This window comes from Symphalangus syndactylus, chromosome 18 (genome assembly GCF_028878055.3).
Source record: "Symphalangus syndactylus isolate Jambi chromosome 18, NHGRI_mSymSyn1-v2.1_pri, whole genome shotgun sequence".
In the NCBI taxonomy this organism is placed as follows: Eukaryota; Metazoa; Chordata; class Mammalia; order Primates; family Hylobatidae; genus Symphalangus; species Symphalangus syndactylus.
In genome coordinates this window covers 14154471-14180655 of record NC_072440.2, presented here as the reverse complement: position 1 = coordinate 14180655, position 26185 = coordinate 14154471, and the positions used below count along the sequence as shown (strand labels likewise).

Below are 26185 nucleotides of genomic sequence, written 5' to 3'. Positions count from 1 at the left end.
TGTCCATCGTTCTCATGACCCCTTTCCTTCGTGGTGCTTGTAACAGGCTGCGTTTCCTGTTGACTCGCGTTTCACGTTTGTCTTCCCCACCTTCCAGAAGGCTCTGTGAAGGCAGGGACCAGGTCTGTCTCATTCAGTGCGGTGTTCCCAGCTCCTTGCAAGACATCTCACGTGCAGAAGGTGCTCTGTCAATGTCTGTTCAGGGAACAGATGACTCTGCCAGCCCTGGCTTATGTCACTAGCATTTCTGTGGCTGTGACACTGTGCTGATACCGTCTCCAGGCAGAAATCCAAGCGGGGAAGGCAGAACATCCCAGCGGGGTCAAGTAAAGAGGACTGCAGGGTTCTTCCATGGAAGTAGGGGTTGAGGGATGCCCACCTTGATGCCTAGTGAGGAAGATGGACCTGGACAGAGTCAGCCCCACACCTCGCGCTGAGGCAGCTGTGATTGTGCTGCGGGAGCACGAGCCCTTTTCCCCGCGGCCCTCGCCACTTTGTCTCCTGGTCCTCTCTCTGATCATGCCTGGTCTGCACCAGCCTCAAGTCTCCCATATTCTAGTACTTTCTCCAAGATGCAGCCCAAGAGCTTCTCTGAAGGACCAGTCTGGTTACGATGGTCTGAGCTTCCTCAGAACCTTCCATGGTTGTCTTTTCCCAGCAGATGAAGCATAGCCCCCTTGGAATGGCATTGGAGGCCTGGCGTGATCTGGCCCCTGCCCACCCTTTGAGCTGCACCTGCCCCACTGCAGCTCATTCATGTGCTTGTGCCCTGGCCCCATGGGGAGGCTTGCCCTTCCCTGAATCTGCCTTCTTGTGGCTTTAGCATGTGCCATGCTGTCCCCCTGCAGACTGCCATTCTCCTTGCAGACTTGGCTCAGGAGTCACCTCCTCAGTGCAGTTAGCCTGAGCTCCCCTGGCCCCAGGCTCCTCCATCAGAGCATTTACCCCATTGTGTTGGGGCTGTTTCTTAACGTCCCCCCTAGCCAGGCTCTTTGAAGGCGGGGATTGTGTCTGGTTAATTTCTGTATTCTCTGCAACTTTGCAGTGTTTGGCTTGAAGAAGGAGCTCAGTAAACATCTGAATAAACATGCGGGTTGATGGATGGATGGACAGAGACCGATGGATGGATGGATGGATGGATGGATGGATGGATGGATGGGTGGATGAATGGATAGCATTTTTAAGGCTTAGTTCAAATATCGTCTCCTCGGCCAGGTGCAGTGGCTCACGCCTGTAATCCCAGCACTTTGGGAGGCCGAGACGGGCAGATCACCTGAGGTCAGGAGTTTGAGACCAGCCTGGCCAACATGGAGAAACCCCATCTCTACTAAAAATACAAAAATTAGCTGGGTATGGTGGCAGGCGCCTGTAATCCCAGCTACTCAGGAGGCTGAGGCAGGAGAATTGCTGGAGCCCAGGAGGCAGAGATTGCAGTGAGCTGAAATCGGACTATTGCACACCAGCCTGGGCAACAAGAGTGAGACTCTGTCTCAAAAAAATAAATAAAAATTGTCTCCTCTGTTTAGCCAGCAAGCCACAGCAGGGGTTCTTGTCCTATTCAGGCATCCATTCATCAGGGGCCAGATTACTCAGGCTGGAAGGAACACCTTTGCCTTCATGTGCATAGGAATGTGAAGAGGTGGGGGAAACCTCTCAGGGGCTTTGGAGCCTACCCAGTGACCTTCCGCAGCTTGCCAGAAGCTCCTCTGCAACATTCCCACCAAGGGACTCCCCTTTGCTTGTGGAACTCCCTGCCTCCTGAGGGGTCCCGTTGCATTTGGGATCCCACCAAGGTTTGCGTGTGTGCCTGAGTGCACCGTGGGAGTGACAGCTGAATGGCCTGAGTGCTCACCCCTGTCCCGCAGCTCCTTGGGGCTCCCTAGCCATGTTCCCAGCTCATCCTGCTGAGAGAGGGCACCACGCAGGAAAAGCAAAATAAGAGCAGGAGGTTGAATTTCCTTCTTGCCATTTACTAGTTTCTGTGACCCTGGAGACGTCGTCAGCCTTTCAGAGCCTCAAGGCCCGCCTCAAGGCCCACCTCATGGCTGATTTTGAAGACGGCCTGAAATAGTCCAGCAGGCAGCGCCTGATACAGAGTAGGCATTCCGTAAGTGTGAGTGCGAGTTTCTTCATTCATTGGAAGGTAACTGGGCGTTCGTGTGGCTCTTCATTGACCCGGGGATGAAGATTCAGAGTTTGGAGGGATCCAAGGTCATATGTGGAGCTGACATCACTTTTGATTCCTAGAACCTGTGCTTTCCTGGCTGTGTCACTAGTAAATCAAGCTCCCAAGGAGAAAAGACAGTAATAAGGGTGATTTTTATTGTAATGATAATAATAACAACACCAACAGCTAACACATACAGTGCTGACCATGAGACAGGTGCTGTTCCAAGCATGTAATTCTTTTACTCCTCACGGCAGCCTAAGGAAGCAAGCAGTGTTAATATCCCCATTCCACAGTGAGGACAGGGAGGCACAGAAAGGTGAAGGAAGTTGCCCAAAGTTCCACAGCTGGTTTCCAGTGGCACTGGGATTCAAACGCAGGCAGCCTGGGCTGGGATCTGTGCTCTGAACCCCTGTCCTACACTGCAGCAAATATTGGAGAGAGGCAGCATCCCTGGGATGAATGAAACTGTTGCTCCAGCCCCATCTCACAGAGCCGCTCTGCCATTCCCAAACCCAGAACAGGGTATCTTATTAGCTAGAGGAGGAGGCAGTGTGGTAAGGAGGAAAGGACTGTGAGGCTGGAATGAAATAAGATGCAAAATGGACCAGGCGTGGCAGCTCATGCCTGTAATCCCAGCACTTTGGGAGGCCAAGGCAGGCAGAGTTCAAGGTCAGGAGTTCAAGACCAGCCTGGCCAACATGATGAAACCCCATCTTTACCAAAAATACAAAACTTAGCCAGTCGTGGTGGTGCACACCTGTAATCTCAGCTACTCAGGAGGCTGAGGCAGGAGAATTGCTTGAACCCGGGATACAGAGATTCCAGTGAGCCAAGATTGTGCCGCCACACTCCAGCCTGGGCGATAGAGCGAGACTTCGTCTCAGAAAAAAAAAGGATATGCAAAACATGTAGCATAGACTCCGGAAAGATGCAGATGCATTATTTCTGAAGGTCTCTGGATCCCAACCAAAAAACACCCAGACAACTAGATAGGAAAATAAAACTCCATGGAAAACATTTACAACTAAACAAGGTATGGTTGTCTGCAGTTCAGGCCCACCTGCATGACTTTGGCATCTGTGCAGGAAAAAACAGTGGCAGGACCCCAAAATAATCAACAGGTATCCCCAGAAAGTGTACTAGGTGTTTTGGGGGAGCAGCAGCTGAAACTGGGAGGCGTTTTGCTCACGCCAGGGGCCAGAGTGTGCACAGAGCCAGTGGGAGGGAGGAAGGGGCTGGCGCAGGCTTGCTCTTGGGAGCTTTTGAAACTTAGCCACCACAGCTCCCCCTAAGGTCAGGGTCTCACACGAGGGAGAGACTGCTGGAAATGGAACAGAAATTGTGTAGGAAAGAGACCATAGAGACTGTGGGAAGAGAAGGTCCGGGTAAATGTGGAAGAATGTCAGGAGGTGAGCCCTGCAAAGTCAGGAAGATAACTGTGAATGATACTCTTTCTCAAACTCCAGGAAAACTAATTTCCTCTAAGGATGATCAACCCAAAAGCATCAAGGTCAAATTCCATGGATGAGTTTCTATAACAAAGTACCATAGACCGGGTGGCTTAAAGTAATAGAAATGTATCATTTCATGGTTCTGGAGGCCAGAAGTCCAAAATCAAGGTGTCAGCAGGGCTGCACTTCCTCTGAAACCTCTAGGGGAATGCCTCTTCTGTAGGGGAGTGCTCCTTCTGTAGGGGAATGCCTCTTCTGTAGGGGAGTGCTCCTTCTGTAGAGCGTGCTCTTTCTGTAGGGGAGTGCTCCTTCTATAGGGGAATGCCTCTTCTGTAGGGGAGTTCTCCTTCTGTAGAGCGTGCTCTTTCTGTAGGGGAGTGCTCCTTCTGTAGAGGAGTGCTCCTTCTGTAGGGCGTGCTCCTTCCGTAGGGGAATGCTCCTTCTATAGGGGAATGCCTCTTCTGTAGGGGAGTGCTCCTTCTGTAGGGCGTGCTCCTTCTGTAGGGGAGTGCTCCTTCTGTAGAGTGTGCTCCTGTAGAGCGTGCTCCTTCTGTAGGGGAGTGCTCCTTCTGTAGAGCGGGCTCTTTCTGTAGGGGAGTGCTCCTTCTATAGGGGAATGCTTCTTCTGTAGGGGAGTGCTCCTTCTGTAGAGCGTGCTCTTTCTGTAGGGGAGTGCTCCTTCTGTAGGGTGTGCTCCTTCTGTAGGGGAGTGCTCCTTCTATAGGGGAGTGCTCCTTCTATAGGGGAATGCCTCTTCTGTAGGGGAGTGCTCCTTCTGTAGGGCGTGCTCCTTCTGTAGGGGAGTGCTCCTTCTGTAGAGCATGCTCCTTCTGTAGGGGAGTGCTCCTTCTGTAGGACATACTCCTGTAGGGGAGTGCTCCTTCTGTAGGGGAGTGCCTCTTCTGTAGGGGAGTGCTCCTTCTGTAGGGGAGTGCTCCTTCTGTAGAGCGTGCTCCTTCTGTAGGGGAGTGCTCCTTCTGTAGGGGAGTGCTCCTTCTGTAGGGGAGTGCTCCTGTAGCAGAATGCTCCCTCTGTAGGGGAGTGCTCCTTCTGTAGGGGAGTACCCCTTCTGTAGGGGAATGCCTCTTCTGTAGAGTGTGCTCCTTCTGTAGGGGAGTGCTCCTTCTGTAAGGGAATGCCTCTTCTGTGGCAGAATGCTCCTTCTGTAGGAGCATGACTTGTCCCAGCTCCTGGCGGTTTGTTGGTGATCATTGGTGTTCCTTGGCTTGCAGCTACATCGCTGCAATCTCTGCCTTTGTCATCACATGATCTTGTGTGGCTTTGTTGTCACATAGCCCTCTTCTTATAAGGATATCGGTCATCTTAGATCAGGGGCCCACCCTACTCCATTGTGACCTCATCTTAACTAATTGTATCTGCAATGACCGTAGTTCCCAATAAAGTCACATTCTGAGGTACTGGGGATGGAACTTTGCCATCTTTCTTGGAAGGACATAATGCAAACCATGACACCCATACAAAGTGTTAGGGGCTGAATTGTGTCCCCCCCCAAATTCATATGTTGAATTCCTAATCCCCAATACCTCTAAAGTTCCTATCTCCAAATGCGGTCATGTTCAACCAGGTAATTAAGGTAAAAGTAAGATCGTATGAACAGGCCCTAATCCAATACAACAGGAGTTCTTATAAGAAGAGATTAGGGACCAGGTGTGGCGGCTCATGCCTGTAATCCCAGCATTTGGGGAGGCCGAGGTGCGTGGATCACAAAGTCAAGAGTTCAAGACCAGCCTGGCCCACATGGTGAAACTGCATGTCTACTAAGAATACAAAAATTAGCCGGGCGTGGTGGCATGTGCCTGTAATCCCAGCTACTTGGGAAGCTGAGGCAGGAGAGTCGCTTGAACCTGGGAGGTAGAGGTTGCAGTGAGCCGAGATCATGCCACTGCACTCCAGCCTGGGCGACAGGGCAAGACTCTGTCTCAAAAAAAAAAAAAGAAGAAGAAGAAGAAGAAGAAGAAGAGATTAGGACACAGACATGCACAGAGGGAAGACCATGTGAGGAGGACACAGCGAGAAGTCAGACTTCTACAAGCCAAGGAGAGAGGCCTCAGAAGGAACCAAACCTGCCAACACCTTGATCTTGGACTTTCAGCCTCCAGAACCATGAGACAACCAATTTCTGTTGGTTAAGCCACCCAGTCTGTTGTATAGCAAACAAATGCACACCTATTATAAGCAAAACAGGAGTTCGAGACCACCCTGGCCAACATGGTGAAACCCGTCTCTACTAAAAATACAAAAATTAGCTGGGCGTGGTGGTGCCCGCCTGTAATCCCAGCTACTTAGGAGGCTGAGGCAGGAGAATCACTTGAACCCAGGAGGTGGAGGTTGCAGTGAGCCAATATCGCACCACAGCACTCCAGCCTGGGTGACAGAGCAAGACTCATCTCAAAAAATATATAAAAATAAAAATAAATGAAAAACAAAAACAGAAATACAAATCCAGGACTTCTTGGAGAAATGGTTGATTCCAGGTCTTGGGCAGTAAAAGTGTAAAATAAGGCTGGATCATCTTGTCACATCAGATAGCAAGAAAGCTGTGAAAGACGACAAGGACCGGGCCGAAAGGACCCAGGAGCCAACTTCATTTTCCCTCTAGCAAGAGATGTGAAAATTTGAGTTTCAACAAAGGATAAAAATTGCAGAGGATCAAACCTCATTGGATTGGCTTCAATCATGGGTTCATACTGATTTATTTTTTCCCCAAAAAATCCTTTGGAGAATGATAGAGCACTAGTTAGCTTATTATCCTGAAAATTAGAAAATTCAAGGAAAGAACCAAGTATTGATCTGCTATTTCCTGGTAATTAAATCACAATAGCACATGAAGGGAAGCATCTCTTTACAGGAGTAGTCCAGCTAATAAATGGAAATGAAATGGTAGAACCAGACGATCGGCATTTTGCAATCCTTGATGAATCAGTGGGCGTAGGCCTTGAGCATCAGTAGATGCTGTCCTCACAGAGAGACAGCCAGTCACTGTGTGGCTCTCACTGAAGACACACGACCACCTACCATCTTGCCAAAGGGACCGGGCCTGCATGGGATCAGGCCTCTGGATCCAGCTGCCAATGTCCAGAAAATCCGGTGGACAGAGGACCACACTGAGCTGCACCATGAGGATGCAATCAGCAAAGTCCAGCCTGTAGGAAACACAGCAGCTCAAATTCTTCAGGTTCTTTAATAGATAAGTTGTATGGAAAATAAAGGAGGCTGGCCGTGGTGGCTCACACCTGTAATCCCAAAACTTTGGGAGGCCGAGGTGGGTGGGTCGCCTGAGGTCAGGAGTTCAAGACCAGCCCGACCAACATAGTGAAGCCCCATCTCTACTAAATACAAAAAATTAGCCAGGCATGATGGTGCATGCCTGTAATCCCAGCTACTTGGGAGGCTGAGGCAGGAGAATTGCTTGAACCCGGAGGCGGAGGTTGCAGTGAGCCGAGATTGCGCCATTGTACTCCAGCCTGGGCGACAAGAGCAAAACTCCTTCTCAAATAAATAAATAGAAAAGAAAAGAAAAGAACGGAGAAGAAACCTGTAGCTTAAAATGGAGTTAAAAGGCAGAGCAAAAACTTGCTGATGGGCAAGTCTGAATGATTGTATCTAGAGATACACACTGTTGTGAGAAAACTATAAAGAAACCCAAGTAGGCCGGGCGCAGTGGCTCAGGCCTATAATCCCAGCACTTTGGGAGGCCGAGGTGGGCAGATCACAAGGTCAGGAGTTCAAGACCAGCCTGACCAACATGGTAAAACCCTGTCTCTACTAAAAAAAAATACAAAAAATTAGCCGGGTGTGGTGGCACGCGCCTGTAATCCCAGCTACTCAGGAAGCGGAGGCAGGAGAATCACTTGAACCTGGGAGGCGGAGGTTGCAGTGAGCTGAGATCGTGCCACTGCACTCCAGCCTGGGCGACAGAGCGAGACTCTGTCTCAAAAAAAAAAAAAAAAAGAAAAAAAAACCCAAGTAGAGGACTGCTGTGGGACTCAGGCTAGGGGTCACTTTTGGGTTGCAGGAGGGGTTGAGCTCCATCTGGCAATTGTGGGGCCTTCGGTGGCTGGCCAATTCTCTTTCTTGACCTGGGTGGTGATTATAAAGGCGTTTGCCTTAAATAATAACTCGTTAAACTATACTTTCATTTTGTGTAATTTTGTATCTGTGTTTTATTTTATGATCAAGAGGTTGTAAAAATCTGTCTAGCACAGTAGCTAGAACCCAGACCTCTGAGAGACTGTAGCCTCTTCTCCTGCCTCCCCATCGCCTGATGATGTGGAATTGACTTCCCTGTGCTGGGCACCGAGCTTGGCGCTTTCTATCTACCCTGCTGCCCAGCCTCACTGTGGGCTCTGAGAAGGCGGGACCATGTGTCCCTTGTTCGCTTTGCTGTCCCTAGCACCTGGTGCCTGGCACTCAAAACATACTTGTTGGGCAAGTGAACCTGTGACTCTATTTTGCTGTTGTAGCTATTGATGCTCAGTTCATGCACAAATTTCCAAGCTGTGCTTATCCGCCAGGGCACATGGAAGCTGGAGGGTGTTTCTGGCATTTCGGTCCCAGTCCAGTTTGCAGGAAGGGCCATGAAGCCTCCCCACAGAGCAGCCAGGCTGCAGAGACCACTGCCGTTCTCTGATGGAGCTGTCTCTGGGACAGATGCCCCTGTCCTGGCCACCTGCTCCTCCTCCCTGGACCTCGGCCCCTGTGGGAGCTGCTGTCCCAACTTCCCCGTCAGCCTCGTGTGCTGTGGTTCCCCTCAGGCTCCACCAGGAGAAGACAGACACGGTCCGCTGCATCAAGTCCTGCCGCCCCAACGACGTCACGTGTGTGTTCGACCCCGTGCACACCATCTCCCACACCGTCATCTCGCTGCCCACCTTCCGCGAGTTCACCCGCCCTGAAGGTGAGTGGAATGGGCGTGGGGGTCCCAGGGCCCCCTAGGGCCTCCCTCGGCTTCAGCTGAGGGCTTGGCCTACAGGAGTCATTCCTTGTACGATGTGGCCCAGGCTTTGAAATGCAGAACTTTCTTTTTTTTTTTTTTTTTTTTTTGAGACGGAGTCTCGCTCTGTCGCCCAGGCTGGAGTGCAGTGGCACAATCTCGGCTCACTGCAAGCTCCGCCTCCCGGGTTCACGCCATTCTCCTGTCTCAGCCTCTCGGAGTAGCTGGGACTACAGGCGCCCGCCACCACGCCCGGCTAATTTTTTTGTATTTTCAGTAGAGACGGGGTTTCACCGTGGTCTCGATCTCCTGACCTCGTGATCCGCCCGCCTCGGCCTCCCAAAGTGCTGGGATTACAAGCGTGAGCCACCGCGCCCGGCCTTTTTTTTTTTTTTCTTTTGAGACGGAGTCTCGCTCTGTCACCCGGGCTGGAGTGCAGTGGCTGAATCTCAGCTCACTGCAAGCTCCGCCTCCCAGGTTCACGCCATTCTCCTGCCTCAGCCTTCCGAGTAGCTGGGACTACAGGCGCCGCCACCACGCCCGGCTAATCTTTTCGTATTTTTAGTAGAGACGGGGTTTCACTGTGTTAGCCAGGATGGTCTCAATCTCCTGACCTCATGATCCACCCGCCTCGGCCTCCCAAAGTGCTAGGATTACAGGTGTGAGCCACCGCGCCTGGCAACTTGAAATGCAGAACTTTCTTTGCGTCTGTGTCCCCCCCACACCCACCTGGCACAGCAGCATTTGGCCCATTCTCAGCTCCGTTCAGGTGGTCTTTTCTTGTGGGTAACGGTTGTTCTGCAGAGAGCCACTAAGCGCTGATTCTGTGACCAGCACTGGAGAATCAGGGAGGGCCTCCGGGAGGAAGTGAGGGCCAGGCTGGGTCCTGAGTGGTGAGGTATTTGAGTGAAAGGGGGAGAAGGGGAGAGGAGGGTGCCCAGTGGAGCAGGACATGGCCTGACGGGTCTGGAGGTTTGGGGGGGCAGTGTGGGCATTTGAGGAACTGAGCCAAGGTTTTCTGCTGGAGCCGTAGAGCCTTGGTAAGAGGGGGGCTGGAAGGATAAACAGGAGGCTAAAATTGGAGTTGGGCCTTCAACCCCCAGGCTTTGGGGGAACCATCGGAAGGTTGCAGTGGATGAGGTTTGCGTATAGAAACATCATCCTGTTGATCCAGGGCCAGGTAAACTGGAGGGGCCAGACGGGAAGCAGGAAGCTCAGGTGTAACCCAGTCAGTGCTCCCACACCCCGGCCTGGCTCTCTAGGAAGCTCCTGGCATGCAGTGTAGACATGTTGTGTAGCCTGCCATCACTGCAGCATTTCTCTGGAGCAGGGCCCGGGCTGCGTGCTCCCAAGCCTGGCAGAGGGCTATGGATGGAGCACTGTCCTGTTCACCTCGCTTTCTGGCTGTGCTGCCCGTGTGCCCGGTCCCCAGCCACCCCTGCCCTCTAGGGAGTCCCTATCCCTGGCCTGCGGAGAAGCATGCCATGATGAGTTCATTCAGCAGCCACGAACAGAGCCCCTCTGCATCAGGCTCTAGGGACATGGCGATAAGAAGGGGTCCTCCCACCCTCTCAGGGGAGGCATACAATGGAGCCAGCCGCGAGGACACCAGTGTTTACACCATGACATAACCGTGTGTGGGGGGGGGTGGGGGGAGGAGAGGCTTCCCCAGCACGTGGTTGCCCAAGGAGCCGTCCCCGGTCCCAGCCCCCCTAGGCTTGCTCCTCCCGAAAAGGAACAGCGCTGAATCGTCACAGGGTGGCACAGACTTGGGTCAGAGAAAATAACTAACTGGTATTTGCCTTTTGCAAAATGATGGGGTTTCACCAAACCACATACAAATCCTTCCCAAGTCCCCAGTGGCTGGTTTTGTGGCCTCTCCGGCCAGCCCCGATCTGAGTGTTGGTTATCGCAGGGAGCCGAGTGCCACTGGGACACCTGTTAGCATCTTGGGCCCAGGAAATCCAGACCCTGACCTTAAGTCCTGAAAGCACCTTTAGTGGGTCTCCTCCGGCTTCCTTCCTCACCTTACAGGTGAGGAAACTGAGGCCCACAGAGAGGACTCCCCCAAGACAGCCCAGAGCTGGGGCTGCCCTGCTTCACTGTCTGATCTGGGAGATGGACACACCCCCCAGAGAACCCAGGCCACTCTGAGCAGTGGCCCCCCTGACCCGAGGCACTATAGATGGGAGAGGAGCCCACTCCTCTGGCCTTTCTGCTCTCTCCCTCTGTCCCCTCACTCGCTTCCCTCCTCTGGTCCCCACCTTCATGAATATGCACAGTGACTGATGACTTCTCACCAGCCCTTCCTCTGATTAGCTGTGTCCCCGAGGAAGATCCAAAATCTCTCCTGACTTCAGTTCCCCCCCCTACAAAACAGGGATGGGCTATGATATAGGAAGGTCCAGACCCCTCCACCCTCGCCACACAGGGGATCTCTGGCTTCATTGATGTTGTCTCGTGAAAGGGCCCGGGTTAGGTCTTCATTCCCCAAGGGTGAGTTCCTGGGGCCAGGCTGTGCTGAGCCCTTCTCCATGCTGTGCCTCTGCAGAGATCATCTTCCTCCGGGCCATCACGCCACCGCATCCTGCCAGCCAGGCTAACATCATCTTCGACATAACGGAAGGGAACCTGCGGGACTCTTTTGACATCATCAAGCGTTACATGGACGGCATGACCGTGGGTGAGTGGCTGGGAATATCAGCTCTATCCAGTCACCCCTCCCCCTCCACCCCCAGACCCTCTCTGGCCCAGCTCAACTCCCATCTGAGTCCCCTCCCCAAATCCAAGCCCACCCAACCTTCAGGGCCCAGCACCGAGGCCACCACAGCTCCCAATCAGTCTCGGCCTGAGGAACAGCCAGAGTGGGGGATCCTGCCTGGGATCCAACCTAGCTGTGCCACCTAGGTGATTCCACTCTCTGGGTGACCTCTCTGGGTCTCGGTCTCCCTGCCTATAAAATGGGTGGGTTCCAGAGAGCTGTGCATCTCACAACCATGAATTTCAAATCATACCACCCAAGTAAAGTGCTTGTCCTGGGGGCTGGCACAGTCCCTCGGTCAGTGGGAGCTAAGAGGATTGTTATTCTTGGGGTACAATGGGAGGGATAGCAAAGTAGGAATCAGAGGGCCTGAGCTCTGGTCTCTCAGCCTTGGAGCTGGCTGGATTCGCCATGTGGCCTTGAGCAGTAGTCGTCCCCTCCCCATGCATGAGTTGGCAAGAGGACCAAGGCCACTCTGTGTGCACAGCCCATCTGAATGGGGAGCTCACTGCCCTTTCTCCCTGGAGATCCGGTGTTTGGGGAGTGTGAAGGGAGGCTGGGGCATGAGGGGACCATGAAAGTCCTGTCCTGTTGGTGGTGCAGGCTGGGGAAGTTGTTTACAGGCGGGGGGCAGGGCCCTCCCTGGCTAGGAACAGGCTTTAATGACAACCTACTCGTGTGAAAAAATATCCAGGCCCACTCCATTCCGCACACTTGTTTCTGTAATTCACAGCCCCTCTCCTGAACTGTCACATTTTAAAAGATTTACAGTCATGGGAAATGAAAACGGTGGCATCTGCCATTTTGGACTTGGATTTATACTCTGAACACTTTCAAAGCAGCTGAGCAACGGACGGACAGTCCCTGCCCTCCCCTGGGCCTCAGTTTCCCCATTGCGAACTGGGAGGAGTGGGCTTCATAGTCCCTTAGGCGCTGGATTGCGGGAGGTCCTAACCAGAACCAGCGACCATGCAGTGCGCACAGCGCAGAGCGTTTTGGAGCGCGGCCTGCAGGTGGCGCTGTTGGACCTTGGAAGCTCAGCCTTTGCCCCCCGGCAAACCCGACGGTTGTTAAAACTGGCAGCTGGAGAAAGGGAATCGTTATTCCCCTCTTGCCAAAGAGCCATTTATAGCACCTTTACAAGCTTTTAAATGGGTTTGCATGTTGTAAACATGACTGAGTCACTGGGGGGCTCCCCACCCCAGCCTCCTCCTGCACTAGCTGGCAGCAGGAATAATTAGTTAATTACAATTAATGGTGCATTAGCCCTCGTGTGATTCCAAGGGGAAGGCACATGGTTTGGTTGTCGGCAGTTGTGAAACTGGCTGCTTGCCCTTGAGTCGCTCCCCACTCTGGGCCTCAGTTTCCCCCACTGTGAAATAAGAGTTTAGATGAAGACAGCCTTGAGGGCCCTTCAGGCCCCTATGCAGGAGGGCAGGCAGGGAGGGGGTTGGGTCAGGGGTTTGTCCTGCCCTACTTGGTGGGTGGGGTATGCACCCTGACACTAGCCCACAGCTGTCCCCGCCCCAAAGGAGCCAGCCCTGTGCTTGATGCTGGGCCTGCAGGTGTGGCTGGGACATGGCCCTCAGGTGATTTCTAGATCTTGGAACATGGGAGTTTGGAATCCTAGGACCTTCTAGTTCACTCACTCATTCTTCTGTTTCTGAATTCTTGAGCCCCAACCCGTGCCTGACCCTGGGCTGAGCCTTGCAGATACAGAGATGGATAAATGCCACGTAGCCCCTGAGGACTTTGCATCTCAGCAGCAGGGAGAAGCCACCCCGTATCAGATCATCAAAATATGATGCCGAAATAGGCATGCACAGAGAGACAGGCCTTGATGGCCTGTGGAGACTCTCTCAGGGGAAGTCTCCTGGCAGGTTTTGCGTCTTTAGTTCCCACCTACATCCTTCCTGGGGTGAGCCAAGCCAAGAGGTTGGGCAGCTGCTGGGCCTGGAACCAGCACCCACCAGCGCCTTTCTCTGGCTGCATCTGCTCCAGACAGAACCAACCTGGGAGTGTCTGTTTCTCAGCTTCCCATCCACTGGGGCAGAAAATCGTGGCATGTCAGAGCCTGGAGGCTCCTAGAGACCATCTCTTCCAACTCCTTCTTCTGTAGGAGGGGAAACTGAGTCCCGGAAGGGCGAGGGGGCTTGTCAGTCTTCTCACAGTGAATCAGGGACACAGTGGGCAATGGAACGGAGTCCCAGGGTATGAGAGATGATCACAGGTGCCGTCCCAGCAGCGGGCTTCTGGGAACGGAATGTGGATGAGGCCACAAGGACCCAGTGGCTTCCCCCAGCACAGTTGGTCACGGGTGCCCTGATCTTGGGAATTCTGGGCTGGGGCTGCGTGGGGGAGGGCCCCAGCCTGGCCCTTGGAATTGTCGTGCCTGTAGCCCTGTGTGCTGGGGAGGCCCCTGCCTCTTCCACGCCTCGGCCTGTGGGCAGGATGCCCCACCTGGCTGGGCTCCTGGAGTTGACCTGGTGCCCATGTCATCTCAGGTGGAGGACTGAGACCAGGGAGGCAAGCCCTGCGTGTTGGGACCTAGGCTGCATTGCTGGCTGGCTCCTGTCTCTGTCCCCACTGCGCTGATCTTATTTCTCTGTCTGAGATCTCTTCCTTGGGCTTCCATATCCCTACTTCCTTCTCCCTCCTCTTCTGCCCAGAATAACTTCCATACGTCCTGGGAGCTTCCTGGTCCCTAGGGGCAGCCATCCCGGCACACGGCCCCTGGCCTGTCCACCTGGCAATAGATGGTTCCGCCATTGGACTCGAGCCCAGCCTGAAGCAGCCCTGGAAATGTGGGGTTGAACCCTCGCCGGCTCCTTACCGTTGCTGGGCACCTTCACCCCCGCATTCCCCAGTCCTCGCAGACACTGCCAGTGACGGGCCGTGATTGTCTCCCTTGGGCAAAGGAGGGAGCTGAGTTAAATGACCGCCTGAGACTGTGCAACTGAAAAACCGCAGGGCCTGGGATGTTTTCAGACTTGTTTTTAGCAGTGCAGTTCTGATTTCAAGCAGTGACTTAGACAGAAACCCCTGATGGTGGTGGAGAGGAAGAAAGCGGCTTCCAGGGCTGCTGCTCCTGGAGGGGAGCGTGGGAGGCTCTTGAGCCTCCTGGGAAGCCCCGTGCAGCTCTGTGCTGCCTGCAGCTCATGGCAGGGAATGCCGCCTACTCACAGGGCTTGCTGAACACCTGTCTGCTCTAGGCCATGCCCTGTGTGGACACTGGGCACCGGATCAGGAGGGCTTCCTGGAGGAGGTGAGGACTGAGCTGAGTGTCCTTGCATGTGAGGGAATGACACTTAGCAAGCACCTGTGATGACCAGGAGCCAGGGTTTCATCATCGCCAGGACCCTGTGACACGGTGGGATTATCTCCTCTAACAAAGGAGAGAGCGAGGGCCAGAGAGGGCAAGAGACTTGCCCGAGGCCACTCAGAGCTGGGGCCAGAGCGGGCCTGGAGCCCGGTCTTCCCCAAACACCACCCCCGCACAGAGCGGGAGCCCAGGGTTGACTGGTGCTGTCGTGGGCAAAGTTGCCGTGAGTTTGGATGTCCCAGAAAAACAATCAGCGCACAGGCCCCGGGGCTCGCCGTGTTCAGTCCTCCCAGGGTAACAGAAGAAGAGAGAGAAATGCCCCGAGTCCACTAAGAACCTGCAAGGGCTGGGTCTTCCCCTGATGTAGCCTTGAAAGACCCGTTCTTAGCGGGGATCGAGGAGCCCGCAGCAGGGCCCGCGCCGTTGTCTTTGTACAGCCCCCTTGCATTCCTCTTTAACCGGCTGTCAAAGAAAAATGAAGAATGCGTTTTCGCCCTGTGCAAAAATGCTCCATTAATGCCCGAGGGATTCTCAGGCCACTACAAAGCTTTCCTTATCTGGCTCTGGATTCATTCTCAGCTCTGCAGGCTGTAATCCGGGGTGCTCTGGGAAGAGATCTTTCAGGTAATATCTCCTGAGTGATGAGTAATGGGGGAGCCCTGGCTGCAGCAGGGGCGGGCTGTGTATCATCAGCGTGCGGATGAGAGAGACAGAAAGGCAACTCGAGGCCACCCGGGCTCCCCGGGCCTCTGGGCTGTGGCTGCTGTCTGAGCCTCAGACCTCCCCTCCAGCCTCCAGTTCACCACTTCCTTTTAACTCTCAGGCCAGCCACGTCTACGTCTGTCTGGCTCACTCCACTCAGCCTCAAGACCCAGCATGTGTGTGACCACCTCCAAGAAGCCTCCCCTGACTGCTCCAGGGTCATGTCTGTGTGATAGGAGGGCCTGGCCTGCAAAAATGCCCTCCCTATTTCTCCAGGGAGGGAAATCTATGTGCTATGAGGCTTGGTTGTGGCCACATTTCTGTTAAAACCCTGCCAATGCCATGAGGAGCTGGAAAGCCCGCAGGTGAAGTAATTCTTTGGCCTATGGACGAATTTTGCATGTGGACCTCTTGACCCTTGGGCCTCCAGGGTTGCAGGGAGCTACGGAGTTGTCTTTGTAGTTTTTTTGCAGGCCAGCCCCTCCTGTTGCACGGACATGACCATGGGGCAGTCAGGGGAGGCTTCTTGGAAGAGGTCACACACGTTCTGGGTCTTGAGGCTGAGGGGTGAGCCAGAGAAGTGGGACACCCAAACTTACAGCCACGTCTGTGGCTGGCCCATGAGCAGCGCGACGAGAGGCAGGGAGCCGGGAAGAGAGGGCACAGCATGCGGTTTGGGGCTACTGGAGCATCCAGGGTGCAGGGAGGGTCGAGGGGAGGCTGAAAGGGGCTGCAGGGCCAGGCCTTGGTGGATGCTGTCCTGGGGACCATGGGAGCCACGGGAGGTCTGTGCTGCCCATGGAGCTTCCAGATCCTGCTGCTTTATTTAACCCACTGGGCCTCCTGCAGCTTGAGGTTGCGGTTGAGGTTGTACCCACTCAGCAGGTAAGAAGACTGAGGCTGGAGGAGCCAAGTCCCCAGGATCTCCCAGCCAGGAAGTGTTCGAGGATAGGGCTTAGACCTGAACTGCCCAGGTCCGGGACTCCCCATCCCCATGGCCTATTTTAAGCCCTGATTATTTTTTCTGGTCTATACCAGCTGGTATCTACACTGGCAGGCATCTGTCAGCAGTAGTTGAGTCTGAGTCCCAGCCATAGAGGAGAAGTAGTGAAGCACCTCCTTTTACACAGTTACAGTGCTCTTGGCCATGGGATCTTGGGTCCTGGGCCAGCCCTTGATGAGGAAGGACCTCGCTGTATGTCCAGGCAGTCAAAAGATGAGGTTCAGATGTCACCATGCTGCGGAATGGCGAGGTCCTGGAGGGCCTCTCTCCAGCTCTTTACCTGCCGAGGGCCCACTCATCCTTGGTCACACAGGCAACCCATCATGCTGCTCCCTGGGACCCCCAGACCTGCCTCCTTTCCAGGACCCCTCCCAGCCTCAATGATTCCCCAGTAACAGCAACAGCCGCACCCGGTGCAGATAGATGCTGGGGTTGGCTGCAATTTAGGGAGGATCTTTCTAGGCCGGGGCAGGAGCTTCGCGGCTGGGAATGGGCTTTAATGACAACCTACGCATCTTAGAAGACATTCAGACCTACTCCACTCTGCACACTTGTTTCTGGGCAAGCCCTCTGGTGTGATTTAGTGCATGTGTGGCTGGGTGTGGAGTGTGTGTGTGTGGGTGGGTGCGTGTGAGTGGTGAGTGCGTATGCACAGGGTTTGATCTCTGAGATGTTTTATACTCTCTGGCTTGGGGAAAGGACAGTCCTGTAATATCAATACCAGACCTCGTGTCCCCAGCCCAAGGCTGCCCTGGGCCCAGGGACAGTATTTGGAGACTTTGCTGGCAGTTTTGCATTGGAATCACCCGGTGCCTCCCTGTACGTCCACCCATCCTGTGCCCAGAGCCCCTTCACAAGCACCATATGCTGTTAGATCCGTGAGCAGCCTTGTGGGACGGCCACCCTGGGGCTGGTATCACCATTTATGTAAGAAAAAAAAAGAAAGTGCTGGCCCAGGGTCCCACAGCCAGCAAGTTGGAGCTGCACTTCCCAAGCAGGTCCTTAAGTCAGCTCTCTGTTGTCCCCCAAGCCCCTCAGCCCCCCAGGCAGCTCTAAGGGCTCAGCTGCTGCAGGGTTCCTCAGAGAAGCTGAAGGGTTTGGGTCCTCAGCTCCTGGCAGGGGCAAGGCCGGCCAAGCAGCACGGCAGCGATGAAGTCCACATGATCGAAGGGTGGATGACCAGCGGCTCACCTTAGACATGGTCACCTATATTACATTTAGGAAGGAAATGCCCTGATTGGAGACTGCATCTCATTAATGGAATCAGATGAAACGATGTATGTGAAAGCTCCCAGCGGTGCCTGGCACACAGTGGGTGCACAGGATGTAAATACTGAGGGAAACCTAAATGTTCTGTAAATATCAGTTCTTCCTAATCTGGCCTTGCCGTCTCTCTTGAGAGTGGCTGTACCTTCTAGCCCTGATCGGGAAGGAAGCTGGGTTTTGGTGTGCCAGTCAGGTGAGACACACAGAAGGCAGCGCAATCAACACAGGAAGTAACAGAAGCAGCTTGTTACAGGTCCTAGAGAGGTGGGGGGCACCCCTTGCAGGGCCAATGGGAAGGAGAAGCGCCTGCAGCATGAGAGAGAGAGAATGAGGGAGAGAGACAGAGACCTGTGGGACCAAAGCCTTTACTGGGGTCCAGGGTGTTATCCAGGCAGGTTTCCCGTGAGGAATTCGAAATGGGGGGCTTGGAGCAGCAGTTCCCTGAGGTCATGCGGTGACAGATGGGAGTCACTGCTGCATAGACCTGCACTGTCGATGTAGGTGTGAGGGTCTTTGGGTTGTATCCAGCTGTCCCATAAGGCAGGGGCCCCCAGGAGGTGGTGGTATAAGGCAGTCATCTGGGTCAACCGCCTTGAGGAACTGGGAGGAGGTGGAGAGCTGGAACCCGCAGCAAGGGTCACTGAGCCCTGCTCTGGTGTGAGAGTTCAACGCATATTCAGAATGCGTGCTGAGGCAACATGGGATGAGAAGCCGGCACAACACCCAGGCTTTTCCATGAAAGTGAACTTGACAGCCGCTTTCCCACATTGTGCTGAGTCGTGGGAGCCTCTGAGTTTGGCCAGTGTGTCAACACGCTCCTGCAGCACTCGCACCCCCCCTTAAAGGGAACTACCACCGTTTATGTTCTGAAATCGCATTTTCACTTCCATCTGTGGGTGTATAAGGATTATTACCCAATTTCAAGTTTACCATTTGAAAAATAGCAATGGCTTGGGTGGCCCCTTTTAGGCAAAGCGTGATTGTGTGTGTGTGGCCGTGACAGACTGCTCTGGGCTTGCGGCTTCGTTCTCTGTTTCCAGCTGTGTGACTTTAGGCAAGTTTCATAACCTGTCTGAGCCTCAGCTTTCTTCTCAGTAAAATTGCCATAATAATATTTGCCCTGCAGGGTAATAGGGACTGAGGTTTGTGCCTATTTTAACATAAGAGTGGTCTAGTCTGGAGGATAAATGAGCCGCTGGGAGGAAGAAGTTTGGAAATGGAGGGCTGGTGGGAGCCCGGAGCCTCCTTAGGGGACAACAGGCCAGAGCAAGGATGATGGGACAAGGCCAGGACCATCCAGCCCAAAGTGGCTCCAACTGCCCGGGACCTACTTAATAGGCAGATCTTGCGGCCTGGGCTGGTGAGGCTGGCCTGGCCGGAAGCAAGCCAGCAAGCAGGCCTCCCAAGGAAGCCTTGAATCATCTTATCATCCTTGATATTATCGTATTCATCCTTGAACTATCTTATTCATTCAACAAGAACATCCTGGGGTACTGTTCTATGCCAGGCCCTGTGCTGGGTACTGGAGAACAGATCTACATCCAAGCTACGCATCCTGCTTTTAAGAAGCTCCCCACCGGCATCCATAGCATCCTGCCAGAGTTCCCATAGCTGAAAGTGCTTGTGGTTTAGGGGTTGGTGTCATCCCAGTTCATGTCTGAGAGGGAGAGAGAAGTGGCGTGTGGCAGGGCTGCTATGTACAGTTGAATGTGTTGTGCACTGCAAAATCTAGGGAGCACCATTCACCGGTGAGTCTATTTGCAGTGCACAACCTGCTCAACTGTATGCAGCAGCCCCGGTACAAGGGCTTGTGAATGGAGATATCTACCTAGCTATACCTCTCCCCCTGGCCAGGCAAGGCCTCAGTCAAGGCTTGAGACCATCCATTGTCCCAGCCAGCAGGGCCCAGATCACCTCGTTAAAATTATTACCTCTTAAGGGGTTAAATGTGCACCACTGACCGCGTCCTGCAGCCCATGTGGAGAGTTTGGCCGGGGATCAGTACACATTACAAATGAGATTCAGAAATTCCACCTAAAAACAACAGCGCAGCCGTCCCTGCCCGATGATGAGTGATTGCCCTGTCCTGGCTTTCACGGCAAATCCCAGGGATTAGGCGCTTTCTCTCTTCTGGGAGGCACAGCCCTGTCACCCCGGGGGCCACACCCTGGCCGGCAGCCAAGTTCTTTCCCAGGGTGGGGGGCCCGGCCTCCTCCAGGCTGGGATCAGCTGCGGCCTGACTCCATCTTGAGCTGGGGTGTCACCGAGGGTTCCAGGAGGTGGAGGGTATGGGGAGGAGGGTCTCTCAGAGACTGGGAGATGGAAGGAGAACACACACCATTTCTGCTCCCTATGTCGTGACCCCATGGGGCAGAGATGGGCTCTGAGGCATCAGGCCCTATGCCCTGCGTGATGGCGTGTAGCCCCCCGAAACAGCCGCTGTTATCCCTCCTTGAGGTTATCAGCTCCCAATTCCCCAGATACCGAAACTCTCAGAAGTCACCCCCATCACAAAGCTGGTGACCCTCCCTGCAGTAGCTCCTGGGCTCAGGCCAGACTCCTCAGAGGGCTTGGTAGCATTTAATGGGATACAGTCTCTGCTTTTGAGCCTACTTCAGTGAGACACACAGGGGGCCCCAGGGACCAGTCCCGGAAACCTCCCTGCTCAGTGGGTGGCCCCTGGACAGCCTGGGCTGGACCTGCAGTAACGTGGACAGCATTCATTCAGAGCTCAAGGCCTCAGCCCCAGGAGACGCACTGTCCACGTGAGTGCCGCACTCTACACCCGAGATCGGTTTTCCAGCCCAGGACCTGGCTAGGAAGGGTCAGCGGGTTACAGCCTGCTCAGCACCCCCTGCCGTGGCCGCCTCTGCAGGAGGAGACAGCGTGGTGGGGAGAGGGGACTGTCTTGCCCTGCCGAACCCCCGGGGTTGGCTACAGCCCTCTCTACAGGCCTTTTTGGTGTAGCTCAGGTGAGACGATGCAGCCAAAGAGGTTGGGAGATTACACAGCTCCACATCTGCGGTGTCACCGTGGATGGGACCATCGTGGTCCCAGTGGGAGAGTGGAAGGAAGCCAAACTTGAGACGTCTGCCTTGCACAAAGGCAGTGGTGCTCGTCAAGGTTTGGGCTGGAAGACTTAGCACCTGGCGGGCATCTGAAAATTTCCATCTCCCGTGCCTGCTTGGTCCCCACGGACACATGCCTGAGCCATCAGGGACTGCGAATCACAGGGGTGGGAAGACAGGGACACACACTGAGCGGGTGAAAGGTGGTGGGGGTAAGCAGGTGTTTTGGAAGGAATAGAGGAGGGCCTGGAATGGGGCCATGTGGGAAAGGGTCGCATCCATTCACCGTGGAGTCAGCCCGAGGGCCCAGGCAGGATGGGGTCCTAGTGATGCCTGTTGGTGGGTGACATCAGGCCATCCACAGCACCGGGAGCCAGCAGGAAGGGCTGGGCCAGGCCATGTGGACAGGGTCTACAGACGGTACAGGGACAGAGGTCCCTATTTTAGGACCTTGACATGCTGCCGTTCTCGTGAGCTTCTGGGGGACTCCTGTGAGGCACGTGGGCTGCTTCTCAGACCTGCGGGTACCCGCCTCCCAGATGTTGTCACTGGGATGTGAGGTTCACGAGCACGTCACGGAGCCTGGCTAGACTATCTCCCTTCTCATAATCCGCATGCGTGTCACAGCAAAATGTGTCTGGACACTGGTTCCTGATGCTGGAAGGCACGGACCCACTCCCCACACCCACAGCCTGTGTTGCTGTGACTGCTGTGTTCTAAGCCCCACTTTTCACATCCATCCCTACTGCCTGGCCAGAAAGATGTCCCCAGCCCAGAGCTTCCTATCTCCCTCGCCTGCTCCTACCCTCCAGAATAAAATGTGTACGAGGTAGGGAGTTTGTGCTCGTCTGCCAGTTGTGGTTACTGCTGCATCTCTTAGAGTAGGGCTTACCCCTGGGGGCCCAGCGCTCAGGGATGCCTGGGCTCCAGGCTGGAGAGAAGCACCCAGATCCACCAACTGGCCTTCCGTCTCTGCAGAGCTGCTTGCATCTTACTCCTTCCTCTTCCCTCTACTCTGCTTCAGCCACTCCAGCCCATGCCTCAGACCCCAAATATTCCATGGCCTCTCCTCTCCTGGACTGTAGCCGTGACATTCACTTCCTTCTCCCTTGGTGAACTCCTATTCATCCCTCAAAGCCCATGTCAGCTGTCACCTCCTCTTGGATGCCCTCTACATGCTCCACAAGCACAGTGTGCAGCTCCTTATGTGCACCTGAGGCCCTGGATGAGCCCCTTTTGCAAATCTCCTCATACTCATTCTCCCAACAAGTAACGTGTGTATCCCTGGGGGCAGGTCCTGCTCTCAGGAATGCAGCAGTGACTAAGGCAGACATGAATACCTATCTCATACACTTTTTATCCCAGAGGGTAGGAGCAGACGAGAAACAAGCATAATATGTACGTGGTCAGATGGTAGTGAGGGCTGTGCAGAGCGGGGGAAGGGGCTGGGGAGGCTGGGTGCAGCATGGTGGTACAGCTTTAAATCTGGTGGTCAGTGACATTTGTCAAAGACTCAGGAGCTGAGGAAGTGACCCATACAGAGATCTGGAGGAAGAGGGCTCCAGGCAGAGGGAATGGCAGAGCGCCAGAGTGGCCGTGCCTGGGGAACTCCTTCTGGAAAGTCTGTCGTGAACCAGAGCAGAGAAATGCTTGTGCCGGGGGAGGGGTGTCGTGAAGAGGGAAACACCAGCAGTTGTGGCATTGGGAGTTTCTTCGCTTGACTTTCAATTCCACCAAACAGTTCCTAGACAGAAGAGCCTCCAGGGGTTTATTTGTGCAAGGCTATCCTTTGTCACCCTGTTTGTCCTTGTTTCTTATACACACACACAGAACAGATGCACCCACTGGGGTCACCCCAACCTAGCCCCCGGCAGGTGCCCATAACTGGCCGCAAGATCCTACACACACCTGCTGACTTCCAGAGTCACCAAGGGGTTAAAAGGGGCTGGGAACAGCCTCTTAGTCTCCACAGCCTCCCGCAGGAATGATTTGTGACCCTCTTAGGCTGCTGGTCTGCACCTTCTGAGAAGCCTTTAATATCACCAGGCACATTCATAAATTATTCTTTTTTAAAAATGAAATGTTTTAGCCAAACAGCAGTACAGGCATGTTGTGCAAAATTAGCAAAAAAAAAAAAAAAAAAAAGGAATGATGGTGATATGAATCTTTTAGCTGCCTCTCCTGACCGTCTTTAAATCTGTGAAAGGAGCTCAGTGCCTGCCATTCCCCAGCCAGCACTGGGAGGATGTCAGGTGCTTCCAGGTGGACTCTGCTAGGAACATTCCATCTGTGGCCAAGGCTAGAAGGCCAGCTATCACAGTCCTCAAATTAACAGCAAACCCTGTGTGGTCCTTGTGGTGTGCCTGGCACTCTTCTGGGCATATATAAAAATATAATATAAATATAAATAAATATATATATATAAAACTTGCTCCTCATAGCAACCCTGTAGATCATTATTCCCATTTTCCAGATGAGGAAACTGAGGCAGGAGCTCAGGAGCTTCCAGGCTCAGGTGACATGAATTAAGAATGCACACATCATGCTGGGACTCTGTGGGGTTCCTGCTGTCATGACTTTCCCCAGAGACCTTGGAGAGGGCAGAGTTCTGCTCTTTGAGGCCTGACCCAGTCCTGAAATCTCAGTTGTCACTTCTGCATCCTGACAACATGGAGCGTGGTCCATAGCGTAGGTGTATTGTAAATGTTCAGTCCATGGCAGCGCAGACAGTCATCTGCAGATTCACGAGCCTCTGGGACAACGGCCTGGAAAAGGGACATTGAGGATGTGGCCTTGCTCCTGCCTGGGGGGGCTCTGTGCCGTGACCCTGCAGCAGGGGGCCCCTTTTTGCCCTGAATTGGCTCATTCATGGCGCTTCTCAGGAGACAAGGAGAAGAAAGTGATGGTTCTCCACCAACCTCACCTGTCCCCTCCTGCTGAACTCCAGCAGCGGCTCCCATGGCTCCAGGAGAGAGAAGGGGCATGACTGGCCTGCCCCTCTCATCAGCCCCTTCCCTCGCCCTCCCTCCTTTACTCTTATCTGCTCAGGAAAACTGAGAGCACCAAGCTGGCTCATGTCTCTCCACCCTCCCCGCAGAGCACCCTCCCTGCAGAGCACCCTCCCACCGCCTTTTTCTTGCTGGGCACCTCATTCTTCAAAGTCAGTTCAAGGTTAACCCCTTGGGGAAGCTTCCATGATACCAGTTCCCGGTTTGGAGTGTGTATTTCTCCGAAGCTCTCCCAAAGGAGCTTTGCTTACCTTTATCAGCCTCTGCTGCCCCAATCCCCTGTGCCTGCTCTCCCAGCGGCTGAGAGCCCCATGAAGAGCCAGACCAGGGCCAGGCGATGTTGGTAACCCCAGCACCCAGCACTGCAGCCACTCACAACAAGTGCTCCGTGCTTGTCAGATAGGGAAGGGAGGGCTCTGCTCTGACCCGCAGGCCTAGGGCTCAGGACCCTCTTTCTGCACTCAAGGGCTGCCCACCGGGCCGGCCTCTCTTCCCCTCCATCCCTCCAGACCTTTATTGCATCTGTAGAAGGAGGCAGAGTAGCCTTCACTCCTGGAAGCCAGAGGGCAGGACTTGGCCCCTCTGGTGTGCCCAGGTCTTTGAGTCAAGTTGGCAAGACTTGAACTCGTCCTGCCCTTCATGGCCCCCTCACCTTGGGGGATCGCAAGCGCTTCAGTGTGGCTGGCGCAGTGTGCGGAGAGCTGGGGTGGGTGAGGCCATGGGCCTCGGCAAGATGCGTCTCACCTGCTGTGAGCCCGGGTGGGGGTAGGGTGGGAAGAGCCCCCTGCAGAGCCACAGTGGCCCCCACGGTTGGATTTACCTCCCGGCTCTGAGCACAGTGGGAAGGGGCATGGGAGGGGTGAAAAGGAAGGTGGTACACGTGTTCAGGTAGATGCGATGAGGCCGGAACTGAGACTGGGTGGGGTTGTGGGGAGAGAAGGGAGGAGTGTATGGAGACCTTTGAGAATAGAATCCACTGGCCTCAGTGATGGTTTAACCTGAGGGATGGGGGTAAGGGGCCTGTCGAGGGCGACTCCAAGTTCCTGGCTTGGGGGTACCTGCCTGGAGAGTGAGGGGTAGGGGAGGAAGGGAAGTGAGTTTAGGGGAGGAGGGTGGGTCAGTGTTTGGTGTGCTTGGATTTGAATTGTCCATCTGGGAGGGGCGTCTGGAGAGATTGGAGCGGACTCCGAGTTTGGGTCTGGGGCCCAGGAGGACCCCACCCAGCATGTAGGTGGGTGGAGGCTGAGGTCGGCTCAGGAGACACATAGAGGGAGGGGACATGATTTCTTATCCCTCTAGTCTCAGTTGCATGTTCATTTCTTCTAAAAGGAGGTGCCTCACACAGCAGATCCTTCCAGAACTCTCCCAGACCTTGTCTTCCTTTGGCAAGGCCACAGAGCTTGGTGGAAGGGGCAGTGGCCCAGGGTCTGGGTTCCAGTTCTGGTTTACTGCTTGCTGGCCGTGTGATTGTCAGCAACTCACGTAACCACACAGAGCCAAATTTTCTCTCCGGTGAGCCCCCGCCGCCTGCGTTTGCGATGAGAGGAGAGACAGTCGATGTCAGTGAGCTCTGTGATGACGAAGCACTGCAGAAATGTTAGTTCCCACGTCACAGGTGAAGGCTGAAGGGCTTTAGTCCAAAGCTGACGTTTCCCTTCATATTTTTCCCCAAGGGGAAAGGTGCACCCCGGGAGCTGTCTCTTTCGTTCAGCTACCTGCAGCTGTCCCCTCCAAACTGTCTGATTTAGCTCACGGGAGACCTGCGGAAGGAGCACATTTATAACAATCAAGAAATACGGATGATGAGTTTTGCTGAGACATGTTGACTGACAATTGGTATTTTAAATATGCAGCCCAGACACCTGTGCCCCTTGCTTCCCGGCTTTTACGGTGTTTCTCGGGCAAGCAGAGAAGACCAGGTTTTGGGAGCTCAGTCCCTTCGACTGCACCACCAGCTCCTGATGCAATTCTCTCTAATTGCTTTCTGCTGTTTTTGCCGTATGTTTATGACTCAGCTGAGGGCAGTACAGTCGGGAAGTGTCCTGCACGTCATTTTGCAGACAGGAGGAAGGAGATGCAGTGGGATGGGAAGATCTGGGCTCTGAGGTCAGTCCCAGCTGGACGGAAACCTGCGGCCCTGTTAGCTCCGTGATCCGGAAGGTGCTACTAGTAAAGCCTCATTTTTCTCCCCAGGAGAAGGAGGCGACTGTTTCTCATCCCTAACTGCGATGGGGGCTGAATGCGGCTGTGGGCACATAGGGTCTCTCTGTCTCCACCCGTGTCTCCTGCTGTGTGACCTCTTTCCAGCCCATCCACACTCTAGCTGGTGGCTTTGTGACTGCTGATAGTACTTCCATGTGCTTTTTTGTTTTTTCTTTTTTGTTTTGTTTTGTTTTTTCAGTCACCCAGGCTGGAGTGCAGTGGCACGATCTCGGCTCACTGCAACCTCTGCCTCCCGTGTTCAGGTGATTCTCCTGCCT

The 26185-nt window shown here is 54.2% G+C and overlaps 1 protein-coding gene across 1 annotated transcript in view; it reads left to right on the top strand.

The window, feature by feature from the left end:
- Window positions 1-26185, top strand: part of FBLN1 (fibulin 1) — a 96310-nt gene that overhangs the window by 61563 nt on the left and 8562 nt on the right. Inside the window, exons 15-16 of the mRNA XM_055253879.2 lie at window positions 8397-8539; window positions 11127-11258. Of these exons, the coding sequence (XP_055109854.1) occupies window positions 8397-8539; window positions 11127-11258 (275 nt within the window). The remainder of the gene's footprint in view (window positions 1-8396; window positions 8540-11126; window positions 11259-26185) is intronic.